This window comes from Corapipo altera, unplaced genomic scaffold (genome assembly GCF_003945725.1).
Source record: "Corapipo altera isolate COAL_440 unplaced genomic scaffold, ASM394572v1 69, whole genome shotgun sequence".
NCBI classification, from domain to species: domain Eukaryota; kingdom Metazoa; phylum Chordata; class Aves; order Passeriformes; family Pipridae; genus Corapipo; species Corapipo altera.
The window spans coordinates 2,645,054-2,668,846 of NW_020884908.1; the positions used below are offsets into that span (position 1 = coordinate 2,645,054).

Below are 23,793 nucleotides of genomic sequence, written 5' to 3' on the forward strand. Positions count from 1 at the left end.
AGAGAAGGGGTGGATGTGGGAAAAGGCATGTGACAACTGTGCAGCCTTTTTTCTGTTCTGTTGGACTCAGCCAACTTCAGGCTGAGAAATAGACCAAGTGACTTAAAGTCTTTGTGCCATTCTCTGATTTAGTGTTGACTTATCCTAAATTGCAGAGAAAAGCCATACATGAAAGGCTTTCTTAGCTAGGCAAACTTGGTTGCTCTTAACAGATGGAGCATGTTATGCTGTGAGAGTCTGGAAAACAATAGTTTACCTCTGTACAGTGCAGATCACCTGGAATTCCACCAATCATTCATAATCAGAAGCAAAAAAATCAGCATTATGGTTAATTCCATTACACTGGTTATTAAAAGTAAAAACAACTAAACCAAAAAATTTACTTTTGTCATAACCTTACTGATCTAGGTTGATTAGTCATTTTTCTCTTTCCTGCATATGTATGTGCATATAGCAATAGAGTTACTAGAATAATATCTTAAAAAACAGAAAGTACAAGAAAACAGTGATGAAGCAGCTGGTCAAAATATTATATTAATTATAAGTACTCCTTTTCTTTTGTTAGAGCAGTGAAATCCCAGATAGTATTTGGGAAGCATTATTCGTAGCCTGTAGAAACATCAAGTTTTTGGGTTTGGTTTTTTTTTTTTACAGAGCCCTTAATATGTCAGTAAAAGCTGGTGGCTGGAAGCACTAAGCAAAACAGTAGAGAAAAGGGTAGCTGACAATATTATTAACCCAAGGCTGATCACCACAGGAAGTGTATGTTTTGAAGGTTCCTTACTTAGGGACTGATTCTGGGTTAACAGCACAGTGAACACAAACATGTGCCTTGCAGTGTTCACGAGGTGGAGTAACAGACTACAGAAGATAATTGTTATTTGGAAGATTATTTAGAAATACAGTATTGCAGTGTATTGCAAGACTCACTCTGATTTCATTCAATGAATGGGAAAAATATTTTGAGACAAGGAGCAAGGCCTGGCATGCATAATGACAGTGATTAAATTTTCATGGAATATAACTGAGGATAGAGGCATAAGGCCTTGATAGCCCCTGTGAGGTACCTGACATGTTTTTCACTTGTTACACAATGTCTTCAGTGACCTGGGGGGAAACCATTTTAGTACATGTAAATATAATAGAAAGACTTAGACCTGGAAAATAGAAGGAAAATGCCTCTTGAATAATCTGTCTGCATGAATAGAAGGAGAGGAGACACAAGTTTAAAAAAAAAAAAAAGAAAAAAATACTAGCAGTTTTATGGTATATAAGAAATAATATAAGCTATAGCATGAGGAATGGTGGTTTCCTTTTTGCACAGCTTCTGTGACCATGCAGTGAACAGAACCAAGCACTGAGTTTTAAGATGAGTGTTTAGGTTCCAGAAAGGGCATATGGAAAACCACAAAAATGAAGTGAGGGTTGAGTCAACCTTATGGAGAATTAGTTTTGAGCACATGAGAATTTTCAGTTATGGGGTTGGCAGAAGGTGTGAAAGTATTCATCTGAAATCCATAGAAATTCAATTTGATGTTTGCAGAGAGTAAATACAATGTTAAGAGAAGAGCTCTTAGAATATTTTATTAAGGTAGTCTTCCCCAGGATGGGAACACAGCAAGAGCAGGTGTTATTGATGCTTTCTGTCAGTCGGGAAACTGGGATTTGTGGATTTCTGGTCTGATTGGGGAAAATCATTCTTTTGTACCTCATTTAGTCTGCTTGCTGTGGCTAGAGGAGGTGTTTGGTGTGGATAAGAAAGTGGCAGTTGTGTACTAATTCACCTTTAAAAAGGAGAAAAACATACCTTCCACAACTAAATCTGCTCAATCTGTATGCCTGTTACTGTTACTAGTTACTGTTAATTCCTGCCCTAGGTATAGGAGGAAGGAATGTCTTTTGGAATGGCAGGGCTAAGGTTGCACTTGCCAAATATGCTCTTTCCTAAATGCCAGAGTATTTACCATTAAAGCTAATGGATGATGTGTACCAAAAGTAATATTTTCCTTTTAAGTTACAGTGCAGCTTCCTAGAGCAGCTTATTTCAGAAATGTTTGTACGGTTTAAAGAAAATACTGGTTAATCCTAAATCAGAAATATGTATGCAGCTGGGGATTGCCTTTCCTCAGACTTCCTTGTGAACTGATTCCAAGACATCAGTGAAGTTTATGAAGGGTTCAGGTGGCTTTCAGGATTTCCTTTAAAGTGTCTAACCAGCCAACAAGTTGCCACAGCTTATCAAGTTTCTGTGTGAGAGCCAAGCCACAGGAACTTAACTGCTAGCCTTAGGAGGCAGTTAGGATAATAGAAATGAGCCCTGCTTAGCTTTGCTCTGAATTAAGATGGGGGTTAGGCTAAGTTGTATTATCTTGCATTCGCTTTCAGCTAAGAACATCCACCCAGACAGTTCCCACGACTCAGCTGACAGTAATTTAATTACAGTCCAAAACCTGTCTCTCTCTTCTGCTTAAGGGAATCCTTGTTAATGTGTCAAAAAGTCTGGCAAACCCCAGTCAACACTTTCTGTTCTGTGCTAGAAGGCTTAGGATGTTTCTGGCAGGGAGGTCCTCAAGTGCACATGAGTGAAGTGATGCTCTTTAACCAGGCAGAGATGCTGCCAAACCCCCATGACCTTGCAGCTGTACTGTAAATGTGCAGGGACTTGTGAAGAAAACTAAGCAATGGAAGTTTGGTAGGATGTGATATTGTAGAGTTGGGGGAGCCCTATTTGTTCAAATTCTGGAGAAGGCTTGTATGAGGAGGTTAAAGGAAGTGTAGTCTTCCAGGTCACTTGGCCTGAGGGTATTGTTTGTTTTGTAGAAAGAGATCATGTGCCTGTGTATAAGGCACAGCAGTTTAACAGCGAATGTGAGTCTTCATGCTAATAAAGGGATAAATATTCTGCTATTCTGTGGTTTTGGACTTTGGTATAGTAGACAATCAGGTTAGTGTAGTGTCATGAACTCCAAACTTTGCTTCCTGAGCAAACTACACGGTGGGTGTTTATATGTGCCTGATCATGGTACGTACTTCTAAGTGTCTAGGGAAGATGTGTTTTGTGTTGGTTGTTTTAAAAGCATGCTTTACACAAGGAGGTCACACTAACTCTACTGAATAACTTAAATTGTTTGGGGTTTATTTTTGTTTTTTTTTTAATTTCCACAGAAAGGGCTTCATTTAGGAGCCTGAACCTTCATGCGGACTCTGTCAAAGGTTTCAACATGGGACGAGCCATCAGTACTGGCAGCCTGGCCAGCAGCACTTTGAACCGCCTTGCCGTTCGACCCCTGTCTGTTCAAGCAGAGATTCTGAAGAGACTGTCCTGCTCTGAGCTCTCACTCTTCCAGCCACTTCCTGGCTCTTCAAGGGACAAGAATGAGAAGAGTCCATGGGAGGAAAGGCCCAGAGTTATGAGCAAGTCGTTTCACGATCTGAGTCAGAGTCACATCTCTGTCTACCCCCCAAAGAAAAATATTATTACTGCTTTGGACTCTTCCCCTAAAAAAATAGAAGATATAATGGGAAGAGTCTTTCAGCAAATGCCAAAATTTGATACTGGATCAGCAGCAGGAGCACTAAAACCGAGCAAGTAAGAGTCTCTCTGACCACCCTGCAGTATCTTTGTGTACAGTCAATGTACATTTTGCATCAGTTTTGATTTATTATTCATACCATTATTTTATTACATTGATCCTTCCCTCTCCCAACTTCCTCTTCCCTCTGTCTGGTTCCCCTTCTCTCCTTCTCCCCTTTAAGTTCAAAATCTCATGCAGGTTTAAGTAGAAGCCCTGAAAGAAAGAAAAATGAATCAGACTCATCATCCATTGAAGATACCGGTCAAGCCTATGTTGTAGGTCAGCATGCAAAAAATGATATTACTGTATTTACTAACTAACCTCTAAAATTGCTTTGGGTGTAATGCTTTGATATATTTATTAACCAATGGTAATATTTTGATTTGAAAATGGGAACAGAGTATCACATGTTAAAGCAATCCAGGCATATTGCCTGTTGTTCCTGTGTAAGTGTTGCAGTGAGTCAAAAAAATCCTCCTTTGGTCAACACCAGTCTGTATACAGGTGTGCAAAGTGTTGGTACTTAACAGTAAATGCTGTTGCAGAAAACATCTTCCATTTTGGCACTTCAGGGTGCCATTTGGTTGTATGGATCTTTTAATAATTTGCTAGTCTTCACAGTCTGCTTTTCAAGCTTGAACACTGTTAGTGTTCTCTGTGGAGAGGACGTAGGGAGTGAGTTTTTTGGAAGTGACTCAGTTCAGCTATAAGCTGGATGTTAGCTAGTACTTCTGAGTTAATGCACAGGGTTTTTTGGTTTGGTTTTTTTTGTTCAGATGTAATGAATTAGGTACAATTTTTTTTGCAGTGCATTGGGTGTTGCACAAAAACACTTTTGTAGTGAGGTGAGCCAGATGTACTTGCCTCGTTTTCTTGGTGAGGATTGGAGTGCACACAAGTAGTCTTACTAGGCAGTAAAAATACAGAGATTACATTAAAAAAAAAGAAAAAAAGATTCAGAGCAGCTAAGTAGACTTAAAACTAACATGTTGGGTTATTGAACATTAATTTTTCATACCTGTGTGTCATCAGTTTCTGGTTCTAGAAGGATCCCTGTTATAACAATAGAAACTACAATGACTGAAATATTTGCAAGCTTATCTTGCTGTTCTGCTTTGCTGTAGTTACAGAACAGAAAAAGAGGAAAAATGTTAGGTTTATGGGGACGGGGGTCAGTATAAACAAACTCAAAAAAAGGAAAAAAAAGCAAACAAGGCAGAGTGTAACATACCACATCTACCCCCACTGTGCTTTAAACCAGAATTGACTTGAGAACTATGTTTTTTCAGTACTGAGAGCATAAACTGCTGAAGAGTGAGATGAGATACGCAGTTTCTGTAGTGACTGGTTGCTTTTAGTTTTACTGTTAATGTTAGCATGTGCTTACCCATATACTTCTGGACAGCAGTTCTGATAAGGATATTAACTACCCGTCAGAAAGTCCTGCTGAATCACACTGCCTGTGCTGGGGGACATGCATTCTTTGTGTGATGAAACTCATCAGATAAAACTTCAGGGTTCATAGATTTGGAAAAGGCCGAGACTGCTTTCCTAAAAAAGCTCGAATCACCTTACCTCATTTACTTTCATAACTTGGTATATTTATTATTTTATTCTCTTTAAAGTAGGGCCAGATTTGCTTGGCATTGATAATTTCAAAGAAAATATGATCCTATATGCAAACCATTTTAAATAAGAATAGTTCAAGTTGCTTGTTACTGCAGCAGCTTATTTGTTCCTTTACAAAATCTTACAAGACTCCTGTTGTGTTGGTTTATTAGGTTCAGCATATTTGTCCAATACTGTTCGAAAATTCAGTCTTTGGCTTCATTGCTTAAAGTTCCATTAATTTTATATGAAATTAATCATGGTTGTAAAGGCCAAACCTCTGTCCTTCCTTTAATTCACTGCCTTTGCATGAGCTACCATCTATCCTGAACCTTGAACTACAACCAAAGTACATGAGTAATTTGGATTTGCCAATGCAAAACTAGTTTTATGTTTATTCATTTTTAAAATAAGTAATCTGGTATTGTGAACGAGCCCATCTGTACTGTTTAAGTCTCTAATACTTCTTAGTAGTTTCTGTATTTAAAAAAAAAATTGATAACAGCATCTAATATGTCCATTCATGTCACAGGTGTTAGCATGAATACTTCAGAAAATCTTCTGTCATCAGCAACGTTGAAAGAGAGTGGTAAGTGGATAAGTGATATACCTGTAGAATTAAGTCAGTCAGTTTGTTTGTCACTTGTAAAATGCTTCACTGTTCCACATGTTCTATTTCCTCTTTTACCAATATGTTTGCCTCCTCCCAACCCGAGCAGGGCACATAAACACAGATCTAAACACTTTGCTGAACTGAGAATAATAAATTTGAAGATTCTAGGACTCAGTTGTGTTGTCACTCCATGAGACTATGCCAGGTGCTTTTCTTAGGAGGAATAAAAGATTTTAACTGCTGAAGGTGGGAGCAAGTTATAAGGGTGGTAGAGGTTTTTTTCTGTATTTGGACATGGCTTAGAAGATGAAAGTTGGACCCACTAGATCAAAACAGCTTTTCAGGTTATGAGAGAAGTAATCTTTTTTAATGGGAAAGAACTTCAAGGCAAACCTGAAGGGAAGTGTTCAGCTAGTGTCTGATCACAAAATGTTGGCTTTACAGTTGACTCTCTGCAAACAACACAGAACAGAGTTGCCACACCAGAAAGAGAGATCACTTTGGTGAACTTGAAAAAGGATGAAAAATTTGGCTTAGGTAAGTGGCTTTAAAATTGTTATTGACGTGTATTTCTTGAAGCCAAAACCAAAATAAAGCTTTCTGGTCTGTATTTAAGTATTTATTGTAGGACTGAGGAAAGCAGTGCAGACAATAGCTAGATTTTGAAGGCATTTAATATGCTGAAGCCTGGACTATTTTGATAGTTATTGCTGATGATTTATTGAGTGATGTTAAGCAAGTTTGTTTCTCAGTTTTTCCATATTATAAATGTAGAATAATACTTACATTTTGAGCTAGTCATCCTAAAAGTTAACCTTTAAAGTTTATCTCTGTGTTCAATATTGAATTTTGTCTGTGTGGACACCTCACAACTGTGACAGCTGAACAAAAAAAAGACATAATAAAACCATTATGAGCTAATTGTGGAGTGTTTTTCTTACTTCTGTAATATCAGATGGAACACTAATTTGAGGTTTAAGGAGCCTGGGAGATGAGACATTTGCATTCCATTCCTTCCTCTACCACTGAGGTTTTTTTCATAAGCCCACATAATTTTTCCCTGTATGAGTAATGAAAAATTTGGTGTCATTACTGTGCTTTAGGAAGGCTCTCTAAAGTATCCTTAAGGACATTGTTCTGTCTGCATTCAAAATAGGACTGAAGTGTAAATTTGAAGAGGGGGGAAAAGGCCTACAAGTGTTTATACTGCACTGTGACTTAAGAGTTGACCAAAAAGGAAAGAAATTTAGAAGAAATGCACTGTTTCTCTTCTTTCTTCCCCATGCAATTTGTGGTACTTTGCTGTTTTAGCTGGAATAGAGAAGACCTGATTTTTTTTTTTTTTTTATCTTGAACTTCCTTCCCAGGTTTACCTGGTAGAATGAGCAGAAATAGATTAGAAGCCTCAAAAGAAAACAGGGAGTTGAAAAACTCAGATCTTAAGACCAGGGTCAAACATTTATGTGAAACATCTAACAGGGGAGAAAACCAGAAATTTTTAAGTAATAGAAAATAAATTTCATCTGGTCAGCAAATGTGAATTTCATATCATCTGTTTGTACGTGTATCTCTTGCCAGAGCTGTCCTCTGTAGCCTTTGCTGGAGTGTCCTGGGCAACCAGGGAGACAAAGTCTGAATCAATTGCTCAAAACAGAGTATGCAATAAAGCTTAATCAAAAAACTTTACTGTTTATTTTCATGTAGACTTAAATTTAAGATGTATTGTTTTGTTTTACTTTACATGTAGTAGAATGACTAAGTTTTTGTCTGCTCCAAAATATGGACTTGTATTGTTTTAAGCTACACTGTGATCACTGACATTGTGGCCTGCTTTGGACCTTTTTTCGTAGGCTTTCAAATAGTCGGTGGAGAGAAGACAGGGAAACTTGATCTGGGAATTTTTATTCATTCAGTTATTCCTGGAGGGCCAGCTGATTTGGAAGGATCTCTCAAACCAGGTGAATAGTGTAAATAGCAAGAGGTGTATACATCTAGGAAAAGGCCAAACCAATTCCACTATGGCTGTGGGTGTCACAATCCCTTACAATGCTGACCTTCATTTCCCTTCCAGATAACTTCTGAAAAACTAGTGATACCTCTTTGTTAAACTATAAAAAAACAAAAATCATTCAAATGTAAGTAAAAATTATAAAACTTGAAGTAACAGAAAATTAAACTTACATATAAAGATAAGGGCTTTATTTTCTATTGTCTCCGTTACAGATGCTTTATAATTTAAAATTTTTAAAACTCAATATTCATACTTTGATTTTGGAAAAAGTGAATGTAACAGTATACCATACCCATAACTATAGCAGGGGAAGAGAAGGAAAAGGTACAAATCATAATATGGAAAGGTTTGACTGGTTTAAAACCAGGAAATATTCATGACCAGTTCTTGTGGTTTGGTTTGGGGTTTGGTGCCTTTTTTTAATCTTTAGGGTTCCCTATTCCAGCATCACTTGAATTTTAGTAATTTTTAATCCGTGCATTATATACAGGTTTTCAGACCTGTACTGCACGTTCTCACTGATGGATAAAAATGTAGATGTTAGATTGTATCTAAACAAACCCTTCTGTGCAGGACACCGACTAATATCCATAAACAGCACGAGTTTAGAAGGTGTCAGCCACCACGCAGCACTGGAAATTCTGGAGAACGCACCTGAAGATGTGACACTTGTTATCTCTCAGCCCAAGGACAAGCTATCCAAAGGTATGGAACTGCAGTCACTTCTGTAAGCAAGCCCAGCTAATCTGTGCTTGAAATTGTGTTCTGAGGCAGAATGATGAAGTAACCTTTGGTGAGGACACACCAGTTGCAGCGTAAACAGAAAGTGTCCTGCATAATATGAAGGGGTAAAACCTTAGGTGGTTGTAAGCTGAGAAATTCGTGTCATGCTGTAGATAAGATGTTACCAGCTTCTGATGTCTGTCTTGTCTCCTGGTTTTCAGCATCATCTAACACTGCTCATATCAGTAATGGAACCAGGGGTTATTTGAGGAGGCCATCGTCGGTGCAGGACAATGAGGCAGAGTCCTCTTCCGAAGAACACAACCGGTCCCGTGCTCACCAGAGGCCTGTTTCGGGGAGCTTGTCTGGCTTGTCAGGAGGCAAGCGAGATGGAAGCATGAGCTCCCAGGATTCCAGAACTGAGAGTGCCAGCCTGTCTCAGAGCCAGCCAACCAGCTTCTTTGGCAAACATGCAAGTGGCAGAGCCCAGCAGGATCCTCAGCTTTACAGTGATTTCCAGTCTGGGGTTTCTAAAATGAACGAGAAGAGAAGATCCTCATCAGACAGTACTCGAGCAAAAAGTAAAAGGCCTGGGGTAGTGGAGCCTGTGGAATATTCTGATCGAGGAGATTCTGACATGGATGAAGCAACTTACTCTGGCAGTCAGGAGCAACAGCCAGCTAAAAAGGCATAGTGGATTTCATATGAATATTTCCCATCAGGATGGTAGTGGTAGTGAACTAGCTGTCTCTGGGTGTCAGCAAGGTGAAAGGATGTGGGGGGAAGAACAACCTAGCCTAGTGTGCAGCAAATTTCAATAGCTAATTTCTAATAACTTGGTGATTTGGTTCAAAATAAATGGAGAAAATCACTTCAGTAACTTGAAACAACTTTCCAGCTTCCCAATGTCACGAGATGGGCATGTATGTTGGGATGAACATACAGTGCACTTGTTGAGGCTGTAGAAAACCTCCTTTCAATTTTGTGTGTTTGTCCAATATGATCATAATCTAGTGACCATCCCTAGAGGTAAGTTTACTCACCTGGCAGATAAATGAAATTTTTCCTAGATTAAAGTAGGAGTCAGGCATCTGGAGTGGGTAGCAGTAGAACTCATTGTCCTTTGGAGTTGATCTAATCTGTGGAAAACTGCTTGTGTAGTAAAGTTCAGTGGGCAGCCATGCTCTGAGCAGACAGCCTGCTGCTTCACTTTTCCAAAAGTGCACAGTGGCAAGTACTGCAAATTAATTTTCAATTTACAGTGATTCCTCTTTTCAGCTGATGGAGGTTATTCAAGTAAGTTGTGGCAGCTCCTGTAAATTAATCCAACAGGCTCTAGGCTGCTGTAATACTGAAATACTGTAGTTTTGGTGTTCTGTGAGCAAGTCACTTTGACAATAAAGACTTGGTTGCTAAATGCCAAGCATATTTCTGTTCTAGTGACCCTTAAGAGTCTTACTAATTGGTACTTTGCCATGTGGACTCCTTCTGACTGTGTCTGACTAAAACCCCCACCCTTTAGGGTCTTAGCTGTAAACATCTGTTCTAATGGCAAATCGTTGTCTCTTTTTGTTTTGTTTGTTTCTTTTTCTTTTTCCTTTTTTTTTATAAAGGAATCTTTCTCAGCGAATACAGCAAACAAAGTGAATTCTAAAAGGGTTACTGCAGCACTTCTTAAACCTGGAGATATCTTTGAGGTTGAACTAGCCAAAAAAGATAACGGCTTGGGAATAAGTGTCACGGTACTGTTTGACAAGGTTTTTAGATGTTTTCTCTTTTTCTCTACTCCCAGCAACCCATTAAATTGCTAAATTACAAGGAAGCAAAATACTTTCTGAAGTCACTGTTCAGTATATAGTTTTACTGATGTGTGATTAATCTTACCAAAGCTGAAAAGTAATACTATTTTTTTTATCCCTTTTCTTGTCATCTGCCCTTTAAGTAATTCTTGTTTTTTATTCTATGGTGGAGCCCCAAAGTCCTTATAGACTCTTATCACAGATGCTGCTTTGTGAGTACAAAAAGAAAGATGGTCTTTGTCCCTTGCTACCTAATATTGTGGCAAATTTACAAGGAAAGAAATGAGCCCCTCCCTGACTGGCATCGCAGGCAGTGGAAGTGGTAGTGTCATTTAAGAGTATCCATGCACGCTCACACACATATACTGTGTTCAGTGTTCTCCCTCTACTGGATAAAAGGCAGAAAGCAAAACCTACTCAAATCCAAATGAGACCTGGCTGACACTGCTTTCTTGCAACACGAGACAAAAATATATCTTCAAAGACTAATTTCTCATCAGGCTATAAGACTTTGAAGGTGGTTTTATGTTTTTAGAGCCTGTTGTACTGCAGAGTGGCACTTCAGGGAAGAAGAGAATAATTTATATCTGAAATGCACACATTTTCCACTGCTTCTGTTCTTATATTGGAAAATACATTTTGGTATTTTAATATTCAACTATTTTCACTGGTTGATTGGTCAGCAGACTTTTCGAAGTCATGTTACTTTGTCAAGCTTATAACTTGGAGGAACAAAGGTTCAGCAGGAATTCATTATTGAGCAGCATCAGGCCTGCTGTGTGCATTGGGTTTGTAGAAGATGTTAGAAGATACCAACTGATGCAAAGATTTCCCTTTAAAGAGTGACCAAGTGGTATCTTTATGGACCTTTGTTTTTTCAGCCTCCATTCTGCCCCTACCCTGCTATCCTGTACAGTGGTGATGAGGAGAGGTGTGCAATTAACTGTTTTAAGTTTTCACATGTTTCACTATGTGCTTTGAGAGTGAACATTAATACACTGTTGGTCTCCCTCTTCCCTCCAAGTTTGTGGAGCAACAGTGAGCCAGAATCACACAGCGGTTTGGGATAGAAGGGACATTTAAAGATCATCTAGTCCAGCCCCTGGCAATCAGCAGAAAGGCTAAGGCCCTCCAAAAACAATGTCAGTTCAGTTGGAGCAGATTTTTTCAGCTTAGACCTTCAAACTTGTCTGAGCTAGGAGAAAGCAGCACTCCTTAATTTCCTGTTACATCAGAGAAGTTGTATTGGAGTAGGAGGACACTGCATGGGTGTGCATCTTCTGCTTTGGCATGCTGTGCTCCTGCACATCTCTGAGCTTTGGTATGCATGCAAGCATGTGAAGTCTGACATAATGCAGACACATTTCTGCTGAAGGACATTTGTTTGTGTTGGGTGCATTTGCACTGTCATGCATTGTGTTTTTACAGTCTTCCCACCCCAACTTCATTTATAGTAAATTGCATGACTGTGAAGAACACACTTGACATAACATTTTGGTTTTGATAGTTTACCTGGTTTTAATACGTGCCAGTAGCCCAAATGCTTCCTAAGTGCAGTTTTCCTTGTGTGACACTGTGTTTAGTTACTAAGTATTCTAATTGCAAAAAGACTAACAATCTTATTTTTACTTTCTGTTTAGGGTGGTGTAAATACTAGCATAAAGCATGGTGGTATTTATGTGAAAGCAATTATTCCCAAGGGAGCAGCCGAAGCAGATGGCAGAATAGAAAAAGGTAATATTTCCATTCTTTCACTTGGGACTCTTAATGTGAAAAAAGGGCAGGAAACTGTCTGTGGTGGACAGTTCAGTATCCTGTGGCCTGGATACAAGTCCTCTTGTTTGCATCCTGTCATTGTACCTTTTTCACTGGGAAGAATAACTGTTCTTCCAGGCTGCTGCAGTTGTCATTTTAAATATTAAATTGATAATTCTGTAGATGAACATTAAAAAATCATGTAGAACAACTGCAGAACCAACAGTGCTGAGACTGTGGTGTGGAAAAACAGGAGATAGCTGCAGGATTTTTATTTTCTAAAGCAGCTTGTGTTAACGGAGAATGCTTCTCTGTTCTGGCCATGGAGAGAGAGGGCTTTGTATTGTTTGTGACCTTCTTGCTTGGCATGCTTGGCAACTTGATACAGAAAATGCTGTAATTGTTATGGGTTGTCTCGTTTGTAAACCAGGCCACATTCTTTACTGAAGTGAGAATTCTCTCTGTAGACTTAAGATTTCTTCCTAATAAAGAGTCTGTGACAGGTTGTCATTCTGTTGGTTAACACTAGTTTTGACATGGGATTATCCCACAGAATCATAGAATCATTTAGACTGGAAAAGACCTTTGAGTTCAACCATATAGTTTGTTTGCAGAGTATGGAGAGGAAGGAGAATTTGCGTAAATAACTGTCCTTGTTAGCTGAGACTTGAAGCTTTCTGTGCATCCTATATGTTTTATAGGTGATGTTCTGCCTACTTTTTCTTAAATTGTTAATCAATCATTTGTAGGTGACCGCGTGCTCTCTGTCAATGGGATTAGTTTGGAAGGTGCTACTCATAAGCAAGCTGTTGAAACTCTGAGAAACACTGGACAGGTAAGTGGCCACTGATTCTACTCCTATCTGTAGTAAACCAGTTCTTCATGAGTGCAAAGAGACTGGAAATTCTCTCAAAAAGAGATTGGAATTCTCCCCAGTGTTTGGTTAGTTTAGATATGCTTTTTCTTAGCCTGGCCCTCAGGTCTTGCTGCCCACCCTAGTGAAATTCTGGCTCTGTGTGCAGGTGAGGTCTGTATAGAATTGGTTTCTCCATGGGTTTCATAGGAAGAAAGCCCAGGTGCACAAGTTGGAAAGCAGGTGTAGCAGCATGCTACAGGTCTGCACCACTGAGGAGACAAGGACCTTTGTATATGCAGCTGTATTTGCATGCTACATTGGTAGATTTACCTGAGTCTTGGTCTTTTTGGATAGCACTTGATTCTGTCAATGGTGTGTCCTCATTTAATGGTGCTATTCATGGTGGCTGCTTCATATGTGGAGGTGTGTGCATACCTGAAAAGAACCAGTGAATGTACACATTCAGAACTGCGAAGGACTACTGTTTGTATTCACTTTGTAAAATGTTCTTAACTTTATTCCCTGTACAAATGTGAAAATGACACTGTCTTTGCCACTTCTTAACACCCTCACAGCTTTATTGGAAGAAAACTCTTTCTTGCTCTGTGTTGGCAAGTATCTTGCAAGTCCACTAGTTTATTTTGGAGGTTGTCATTTAACAGCCCTTAAAATAAGGAACAAATGGAGGTTATATGGGGAGAGGAATGTCTATAAAATATGCTGCTGTAAAACTTGGTACTGACAAGTTAGAATAAAACATGTACTGTAGACTGTGCTATCTCCCTGACTGTTGCCATTTAACTGGAAAATGTTTCATCTCTTTAGGTGGTGCATCTGCTGTTGGAAAAAGGTCAGCTTTCAGGGGCCAAGGCTCATGCTCCAGTAACAGCACAGTGCACGCCTCTAAATCAGGTGGGGCAGTGTGAGCCACAGGAGAAGCCAGTGGCAGAATCTACAAATGCCAAAGATTACAACTTTGTCACTGCAGGTGAGATCACATGTAACAATTGTCTTAGCTATCAAAGCATCCTTTGGTTTTCATAATATTTTTCTACAATTCTTAGAACAACAGGAGATGGAGCTGGTGGGAATGTATACCAGGCCCCTGTACATAATGCAGCCTCTTCCTTTGTGCTGTTGCATTTCTTTTTAAGGTTGCCTTTCACATCTTCATTACTTTGTTTAGCTACTATTAGCTGTTCCCTCTCTCACTATTTCTTGTTGTTTCCCAATTTCACCGGTCTTACATGCCAGATCTGTAGCAAGGTTGGAGGAAGAGGGGTGCTGCTGTATCTGATGCTGCTAAGGAGTGCCAAGGGGTGGTTAAGCTACTTATACATATGAGAGCTTCTGTAGGTCCTGCAGTTCCTGTCTAGATGAGAGAAGACATCAAGAGCTACATGAAGAGATCGGAGGGATTTGTGTAGCTGACTAGAGGTTGACATATTTCAACCTCTTCTGCTGGTGACTTGTAGAAGTGAAGGGAAGCCTACCCAGATGGTGGAACCACTGCAGATACCTTTGGGTCTTCTTGCATGGAATTTATCCTGTCTGCCAGACCAGAAAGATTGTGTCACTCTGGGCTTTAAAAAACTCCTTAACAGACTTCCTGGCAAATAATATTCTGGAGACACTCTGCCTTTCTGTATATTGATGTTGTCAGAGCATGCAAGCAGACTGAGAAGTCATGATCAGCTTTTTTGTCCTCTTTACCTTGGAGGGATCTTTTAGATAACACTTTTGTTCAATAAAGTGAGAGAATCGCATGAGGGGGAAATTGCCCTTTGTCATGTCTGGAATAAGAGCGCCAGACACTTTTTTTCATGGCCAGTGTGCTGTAGGAAATTATAAGTTAATGTTTCTTTTGCAGAGAACACATTTGAGGTGAAGCTGTTGAAGAATAGCTCAGGCCTTGGGTTCAGTTTCTGCCGTGAAGATAACCTTACCCCAGAGCAACTGGGATCAACTATTGTGAGGGTGAAAAAACTCTTCCCTGGGCAACCTGCTGCAGAAAGTGGGCAAATAGAGATTGGGGATGTCATTCTGAAAGTGAATGGGGCATCGCTGAAGGGTTTATCCCAACAGGTTTGTATCTTTAGTAGTGAAACTCACGCTGTGTTAGGCTTGCAAGTCTTGTGGGGGCTGTGTCTAACAATGAATCCACTGTGGCCATAGGAAGTCATTTCTGCTCTGAGGGGAACGTCTCCAGAAGTCTCTCTTCTCCTTTGTCGACCACCATCTGGAATACTACCAGACATCGATCCTTCATTGTTGGTAAGGTGTATAGCATGTGATTAATTTTTTTTTTTAATTATTTGCTATTTAAGGTTCATTTATTAGATCAGGTGAGTGGGTTAGTTAAATGCAAGAGATGCAGATGGAAAAATGGGGAGGATGCTCACAGAGTGTGGTTCTTGGAGTGAATCCTTTAGAAGTGCACTAAGCATTTTGTGAAAATGTGAAAGGAATGCATGGCTTTAATAATTTTTTCCTCCATTTTGTGTCTTAAGGGAAATTGGTTTAATACACTGTTTCTGTGGCAGAGATTTCTTTGCAGCCTAGTGGTTTGAACTTGATATCAAACAAATTGGATAATTCTGTGATTCTGTGAAGGATATTGTGCAAAACACCAGTTTGTCTGGTCTTGATGCATGTAAAAACAGGAAAAAGGTTGCCATATTTACTTGAAATTAGAGGTGTCCCAAAGAATATTTTCAATATGTTCCAATAAGTAAATTGAAAGAACAGAAGAGCATTTTAGGATACTTCAAAGGAGTGGAAATTAAATGTGTTTCAACAAAAGAGAATGTAAGGGACAATTTGCCTGAAAATCAGACTTTCCATAATACGGGAAAGTGTAAAAGTAGTGGAGACAAGTCTTCAGTTTCAGTTCCTCAGGGAAGTGGTCACAGCACCAAGCCTGCCAGAGTTCAAGAAGTGTTTGGACAATACTCTCAGGCACATGATGTGATTCTTGAGGCTGTCCTGTGCAGGGCCAGAAGTTGGACTTTGATGATTCTTGTGGGTCCGTTCCATCTCAGGATATTCTATGATTCTTTGATTCTAAGTTATTTTAATATTATTTTCAAACACTAAAAATAATTAAAATCTGATGAGAGAAACGTAAATGTGCAAATACAAATTTAAGTGAAATTAAAATTGAAGTAAGAGGTAAACAATTGAAAAAAAAAATAATACAAATAACTACTCCTATAATAAACCTATTTGTAGTGTGGAATAACTTTAAGAAAACAGTGCATATATTAAAAGAAGAGGAAAGCCAATGAACAGATGACAATTTTTGTTTATAACTTTATCACAGATTGATGTGTTAACGAACACAAGAATTTGGCCATAAAAACCTAAAGGAAGCTTTTAAATTTTGTCTGTCTGCTAGCTGACATCAGACTTGGAAATACGTGGTTATTGGTAAAATTGTTCTTCATTCTCATGGGAGTTAATAACTGGGTTAACAGTTGCCATTTGGCATAAATTGTCTTAGTTTTTGTAGCATGTTGTGTAGCTTTTTGGTTGAAAGCTCCCTTGTTTCCCTCCTGCGTGAGATTGGTTTGACTTTAGTTGCTCTGTAAGTGTCAGCATTGTGATCTGGTTGGAAGGGATTTCATGGTAGTTGCCTAGAGGACTGCTGGGGATAACTTAAAGGCATCTATCAGTAGGCTTTCTAAAACTAAAGCAAGGAATATATTTGTCTTCTTATTTTCTGAATTTTCTGCTTTTGAGCAGTATATATTGCAAATTTTACACACAGTGTCTTGGTCAAGTTGCACTGAACTTGGTGAAACTGATATGTTTACACAACTGAGTAAACATCTAAATGAAAGTAGCCACTGACTACTTGTTTTTGGTAATTTTATGCAGCCTTTGAAACTTCCTTTTGTCATCAAAAGTGGATTATGATGAATTAAATGTTTTTGGTCTCTGTAGACACCCATCCATTCACCCCAACAAGTATTTCCAGAGGTCAGCAGAGAAATTTCTGGTCCATCAAATGGAGAACAAGGTGATAGCTCAGATGAAAATGAAACTACTGATCTGAGCAAGAAAAGGCTAAAATCTCCCTCTAGAAGAGACAGCTACAGTGACAGCAGCAGAAGTGGTGATGAGGAGGTGATGGACTCAGCAGCACAGGTGGGCCTTGGCTGGAGTTCTACACTGTACCAGAGCTCGGGTGAAGCTGAGACACGGGCACAGAACCAGTATGAGGCACACAGTGGGCAGAAGGAGGCTGTTCGCACCATCCTGTATCACGATCAAGAGGTCCCTAGCAAGGCAGAGCTTGAGGACAGGTATGCTGTTGGTAATTATCCTCATAATATTCCAGAAATGTTTACAAAAACATTTTTTTGGACCTATTCATGGAAACACTTCTTTGTTTTGCTTTTTAGATCTACATAAAGTCCATATTGGTCCATATATTAATTTATGAGTCACAGCCTTGTTTTCCTTATTCTTGTTTTGTTGGGGTTTTTTTCTGCTTTATATCTAGTAATATGCCATTGGATTTGCCAGAGATCCCAATCTGTAGAACTGTACCTGATGTTACCACATCCATTTTAATAAATGACTGTTATGCTACTCCTGCCTCTGAGCTGACTCCACACCTGGGAGGAATGGATTCATTACTCACCCAGCTGGAAAAAAATGCTGAAGAATACGAACCGGTAATTTCCTATTTCTGTCTTTCAGTAGCATAGATTGTACTTCTGTGGTCAACTGGAAGTTGTTTTAGCCATGATATTCAGAGTGACTGGATAGAAGTTGGGCACACTGATTTACAAATGGGATAGTTGCAGGTTATACTTGCACTGTCCTGGGTGTGTGCCATGTAAATGGCACATGTAAAAGTGCCATTTGTAACCAGTGAACCACAGCTGCTCATGCAGTGTCTGCAGGCGTTTTCTTTCTGAGCACTGAGTTGGTACCTTTCCCTCTGTGAATGTGGAGACATCCATGTGTACATAGGTAGATGTGTATGTGTCTATTTCATGCCTCATTTCGTGCTGGAAACCTTGGCATTAAATATTTATCTTACTCTAAACCACATACTCAGGAAGCTGAAATGGCAGATATCTTACTTCTGCACTTTTAGTTTTCTGGGTGATTGTTCAGATATCAGAGGATAAATTTGGGCAGCAGGGGCATCAGTAGACCCTGTTCTTTGCTGCATTTATAACTATGAATCTCAAAGACTCTCTGCTCTGCTGTAGAATGCAGCATATTTTTGAGGCTCTTCTGGGATAGTTTCTTGCCACCCCAGAAGTGTCTTGTGTATCAGAAGGGACTTTTGCTTCCATATCCTCACATAACCTATTCAAAGATTGAAAAAAATTAAAATTGAGCCTTGATATGCCTCAGTTGTGAAGGTCTTTCAGGTTACAAAGCTATTCTAGCTTATAGTCCATTTTGACAAGAAGCAAATTGTATTTTTCTTAGTCCCTTCTTCAGAACTTTTTCTCAAACCTTCCTGATGCTCTGTGATTTTTTTTTTGAATGCAAATGAGGCAGATCCATATCTTTCAAATCAAAATTAATGCAAATTAAAATAGGCCAAACATGTCCATGTGTTCAGTTCCAAGATAAGCTATAGTATTGTATCTCACTATAGGAGATTGTTCACTTCACTGTAGGAATGTTCACTTACTTTGTTCTGAATACTTCCTGATGTGTTATTTAAAAACACAGAGCCTTTTTTATATATGGAACAAGTTGAAGGTAAAATAGGGTTTTTGACACGGGCCTTCAAAATTTTGTTTAAATCATAGGCCTTTGGCCCAAGGTTCGCTCCACACAAAACATTATTTGGTTCTGTCATTTAAATCAATAGGTAAATCAGTTGTCTGTTTCTAACTGTCTTAAATTCAGTAAAACGTTCATGTTACTTCTGACTGTCTGCATTGTAAAGTGCTGTTTTCTTCCTCTAGGAGGTAGAGCTCCGAGTCACTATGACAAAGTCAGAAAAGGGTAGTCTGGGTTTCACAGTGACCAAAGGTAATGATAATGTTGGCTGCTACATTCATGACATTGTTCAGGATCCTGCCAAAAGTGATGGGAGACTACGACCTGGAGACCGACTGATAAAAGTGAGAGAATTAATGTTTTCAGATGGAGGGATTGCATGAAAAGGACAACTTTGAGTCAAAAAAAAAAAAATCAAATGTGGTTAAGGAACAAAGGCATGCAGCTTCTGAGAGGCATAATTTGATAGGAATTGAGGAACAGCAGTAAATGCTTCCTCAGTAATGCTGTCTTACTTGGGACTTAACAAGGAGATCTCTGTTGCTTTTATTTTTGCAGGTTAATGACATCGATGTCACCAACATGAGCCATACTGATGCAGTAAACTTTCTCCGTGCTGCCCCAAGGACTGTCAGATTAGTGCTAGGGCGTGTTTTGGAGTTACCAAAGATGCCAGTGTTGCCTCATTTACTGCCTGATATTACACTAATGTGCCATAAGGAGGAGCTAGGTAACACACAATTACACTGCTTTTTGGCCTAAAGCAAAATTATCCCCTTCAGTTACAAAGAAAGCTTGATTTGGTTTTTTTTCCCCCCTCTTTTCCTTCAAAGGTTTGTTGTTATCAGGAGGTCATGACAGCCTTTATCAAGTTGTGTATATTAGTGACATTCTCCCCAAATCGGTTGCTGCCAGAGATGAGAGTCTCCATGTACTAGATATTATCCATTACATTAATGGAGTAAGCACACAGGGAATGACTCTGAAGGAAGCCAGAAGAATGCTGGAAACATACCTTCCAAAAGTGGTACTCAAAGCAACCAGGTATGTTTTGGAAGCAAATGCTTCCCTGTAGGTTTTATTTTTCTTGCATGATTGTATGAGTATATGGTTAAAACATGTTCCTGGTATGACAGGAAATTCACCACAGTGATACTGGGTGGCATGTTATTGAGGACTGATGCCACAGAGAGGATCTGTATGTTCACTGGTTTTTGTTGTAGTGGAGCAGAAGGGTACTTGATACTTGCCATGCTTTGTGTTTCTTGGGAACACAAGGCTGTGTCCAGCTGTGAACTACAAGTGTTCAGACAGACCCCCTGCCTTTGGGTCAGAACAACCCTCTGCAGCACTACAGTCTGGGGAAAGAGTGGCTGAAAGGTGGCTCAGTGGAAAAGGGTCTGAGGGTGCTGGTTGACAGCAGCTGAATGTGAGCCAGCAGTGTGCCCGGGTGGCCAGGGCCAATAGCATCCTGGCCTGTATCAAAAAGTGTGTCCAGCAGGACCAGGGAAATCATTGTACCTCTGTTCTCAGCACTGGTGAGCCACACCTCGAGTGCTGTGTCCAGTTCTGGGACCTCACTTCAAAAAACGCATTGAGGTGCTGGAGTAAGTCCGGAGAAGGGCAGTGGAGCTGCTGAAAAGTTTAGAGAATAAGTCCTGTGACAGGCAGCTGAGGGAGCTGGGAGTATTTAGTCTGAAGAAAAGGAGGCTCAGAGAAGCCCTTGTCACTATCTACAACTACCTGAAAGGAGGTTATAGCAAGGTGGGGATTGGCCTCTTCTCCCAGGAAGCTAGTGACAGGACACAAGGCAATGGCTTCAAGCTGTGCCAGAGGAGATTCAGGTTGGACATCAGGAAGAATTTTTTCACTGAAAAGGTGGTTAAACATTGGAATGGGTTGCCCAGGGAGGTGATGGAGTCACCGTTCCTGAAAGCATTCAAAAAACAACTGCACATGGTACTTAGTGCAGTGGTTTAGTTCACAAGGTGGTGTTCAGTCAAAGGTTGGACTTGATGATCTTGGAGTACTCTTCCAGCCTTAATGATTCTATGAAAATACTGTTTTCAAAATATGAAAATGGTTATACAAATACTCCTTTTTCTTAAAGCTGCTACTGAGATTTCTATAATCATAAAGATGAGATAAAATGTTGGTTTGTGCTTAAATAGTTCTAGCGTCACATGGTTGTCGCAGCACACTGATGAATGTCAAAACCCCGTGACACAACTAGTGTGCCACTGTGTTTTCACTGACCCCTGCTGTTCTTTTATGGGAACAGCGTAAAAAAAACCTCTACATTACTCTGTTTCAATATTTGCCTAAAACTGAAACATTTCCTTCATTTTTTTTAAGTCTTCCAGCCATGCCTGCTGTTCTTTGCTTCTTCTCTCCCTTTCTCCTTCCCACTGTATTTTATCCCATAAAGGGAAGGAGTTGCAAACTCCTGGGGCTGCAAGGTTGAATCTCTTTGTCAGAATCTAGAAGGAGAGTCCAATTCTTATGAACTCCCTTCAGTGCTCCCTGAAGTAGGAAATTACCTAGCTATCACTGCTTAATCTGTCATTGAATATCTTAAGTATTCCAAAACTGTTATAATAGAAAGCATGATTAGCAGTTTTACCGATAGTACTATTTACATCAATATGTGATGATTACTGTGATTTATTTATTTATTTTTAATAAAGATTTCTGTAAATATTTCTTTTCTTAGAGATGGTCATGCAGTGCTCCCAAAATCCAAAAGCCCTGAAAACTCAAATCCATGGCCAGTGAAAGCTAATGGTAAGATTTGTGCTCTTACTCATTGCAAGTGAAATGCACATGTTTATAAAAATGAAGGAACTGCTACAGGCCTTAAGATACTATCCTAGTCCAACTTACTGTGATCAGCTGTGTACTTGATCTTTCTTTTAAAAGCTACATGAAAAGAGATTCAGCGATAGTCTCTTTATGATTCCATTTCTCATGTAGGTTAGAAATTCTCTCTAGTATCAAACCTAAGTCTTTCAAGGAGTTAAAAAAAAAAATCAGTTGATTATTATAACTGTTATTAATAATAACAATGATGTTGGTGTTGTTTCCTCTGTTCAGGCATAAAAATACCAATTTGTTACATTGGAAAGGGCTTCAAGTTCCTTGTTCACTTTCTTAGACTCAGGGTCCTTTACCACCTGCATTTCTGCGCAGAGCAACTGCTTATGCAGTTATTTACCATCTCAAGCATTTACTTTTTCTTTGAAATGTGGCCCTTAGCATTTGACTTGATTCATTGTAGTCTTGCTTTTCGTGCTCCCTTTAGTGTATCTTGATAACTTGAAGTACTGATCTCACCTAATGAAATTATTGCAACTCTAACAGTAGTGTTGTCCCCATATTTTCCAAGCATGCTACTCGTTCTGTTTCAATAAACACAGTCAAGATATTCATTAGGAGCAAATCCTATAACCAAATCTTGAAAGATCCTACTTAAAACCCCCTTCCTGTAATGACTTGTCATCTATAGATCATGACAAGACGTAAGGTTACTCTCAGTCTTCATTTATTTCATCTACCGGTTCCTTCATTTATAAAAGCATAAAGTATATGAAGATCCAGAACTTCATTAGTAGCTGGGTGTATATCATCTACTACTACTTCCACTTGGTCTCAGGTACCTCTGGGGTAGGCAGTGGTCTCTGACATCCTAGTGTCACTCTTTTCTTTACCAAGAAGGGATGGGTGCCTTTGAACAAAGACCCAGATGTCAGATGATGTTTTTTTAAAAAAATGTAATCATTGCCAGGTCATAGTGGGTTTGTATTTTGTACATTTTAAGGGAAAGGGAATCAACCCTGTTCCCAAAGGTGCATGTTTCCACTGTACTTCATTAAACTATTTATCAACATTTCTCTTTGCCTAGAGTTGCTTACTTGTATTAGCATTCAGGCTTTCTGATCCCGTTAAATATAACATTCAAAAAGCATTATGGAGTATAGTCAATCAGATGTATGTTTGGCAGTGCTGAGAAACCAGGCAGGCAGAAATGCTACTCATGTCATAACATAATATTAAATACCTTGTTTCTTTCATAAAATAATTGATGGGGACTAATTTAGTTTCTGTGAAAAATTACTGTGAGGTTGTTGTTTTTTACCCATTTTTGTTTAGGCTGTTCCTGTGGTGATCCCTGTGATAAAACAGTAAAGACAATTGATGCTTACGGGCCAAAGGTAACTATTCCTCTGTTGTACCTATTATCATTAACCAGAGAAAAGGATCTACTTTACACACTTGAAAAAAATAAATAAATTAATTAAACAATCCATTAATCAAAGTATGCAAGCCCACTATTGTCAGTTGATACGAATAAGCAGTGATCATAATAAATAAGCAAGCTTTTTAAATTGATCTGCTCTTTCTTTGGAACAGCTTTACTGAAAGACAAATGGTAATATGAGAAGGATGCAAGGCTGTGATCCAGAAAACTCCATTCAGCCCACAGTTTATGCAGATGCTTGCATCTTACATTTGCTGGGTGGTTTTCTTTTTCCCCCCTCGTTTTTTCTGAGAAATGCTGTGTTGTGGGACCAAAAGTATTGAAGCCTGCATATGTTTTGTAGAGATTATAATAATGTTAAATATTACTATGTACTCTCTTGTAGAAGCTGCTTCTTCATCAACATGTATTTTTTTTCTCATAGTGCTTTAAAATCTTTTTATTTACTCTTTTCATATCAAATTTTAACACACCTAAAAGCTTCCCACCCATCACCCAGCTATCTCAGATAAACCATCATTCATATTATATTGTTTTGTTGCTAAGAAGAGAACATTTTAATGGTTGGTTTCTGCTTCAACAAACTGCCAGACTCTTTAAGAGCTAGTTTGACCTGTTCTTTGCTTTCTTAGATAAATGGCAATGGCATCCTAGGACCTTCTCAGGGAAATACAGAAAACAATATCCATCACACGAAGGGACTAATGAACCTCTCAGGACCAGGAGATGCACCTTCCCTAGGATTTACCAATCAGATGTCAGATTTTTCTAAGCACATGGACAAATCAGGTAAGAGAAGGTGACGTGGGGACAGCATTATTTTGTCTTTAGTGTGCAA

At 39.1% G+C, this 23,793-nt stretch overlaps 1 protein-coding gene across 5 annotated transcripts in view; it reads left to right on the forward strand.

Annotated features, from left to right (window-relative positions):
- The window catches only part of PTPN13 (protein tyrosine phosphatase, non-receptor type 13), a 117,700-nt gene that overhangs the window by 83,148 nt on the left and 10,759 nt on the right, over positions 1 to 23,793 (forward strand). For 4 of the 5 annotated variants that reach the window (XM_027652793.1, XM_027652797.1, XM_027652795.1 and 1 more), the window contains 21 exons: positions 3,166 to 3,589; positions 3,757 to 3,854; positions 5,716 to 5,772; positions 6,241 to 6,333; positions 7,647 to 7,754; positions 8,381 to 8,512; positions 8,752 to 9,218; positions 10,144 to 10,287; positions 11,970 to 12,063; positions 12,834 to 12,919; positions 13,766 to 13,928; positions 14,811 to 15,025; positions 15,116 to 15,214; positions 16,886 to 17,247; positions 17,448 to 17,622; positions 18,883 to 19,041; positions 19,256 to 19,427; positions 19,531 to 19,741; positions 21,411 to 21,481; positions 22,847 to 22,908; positions 23,588 to 23,744. In XM_027652793.1, the coding sequence (XP_027508594.1) occupies positions 3,166 to 3,589; positions 3,757 to 3,854; positions 5,716 to 5,772; positions 6,241 to 6,333; positions 7,647 to 7,754; positions 8,381 to 8,512; positions 8,752 to 9,218; positions 10,144 to 10,287; positions 11,970 to 12,063; positions 12,834 to 12,919; positions 13,766 to 13,928; positions 14,811 to 15,025; positions 15,116 to 15,214; positions 16,886 to 17,247; positions 17,448 to 17,622; positions 18,883 to 19,041; positions 19,256 to 19,427; positions 19,531 to 19,741; positions 21,411 to 21,481; positions 22,847 to 22,908; positions 23,588 to 23,744 (3,549 nt within the window). The remainder of the gene's footprint in view (positions 1 to 3,165; positions 3,590 to 3,756; positions 3,855 to 5,715; positions 5,773 to 6,240; positions 6,334 to 7,646; positions 7,755 to 8,380; positions 8,513 to 8,751; positions 9,219 to 10,143; positions 10,288 to 11,969; positions 12,064 to 12,833; positions 12,920 to 13,765; positions 13,929 to 14,810; positions 15,026 to 15,115; positions 15,215 to 16,885; positions 17,248 to 17,447; positions 17,623 to 18,882; positions 19,042 to 19,255; positions 19,428 to 19,530; positions 19,742 to 21,410; positions 21,482 to 22,846; positions 22,909 to 23,587; positions 23,745 to 23,793) is intronic. The other variant, XM_027652796.1, reaches the window with a different exon arrangement.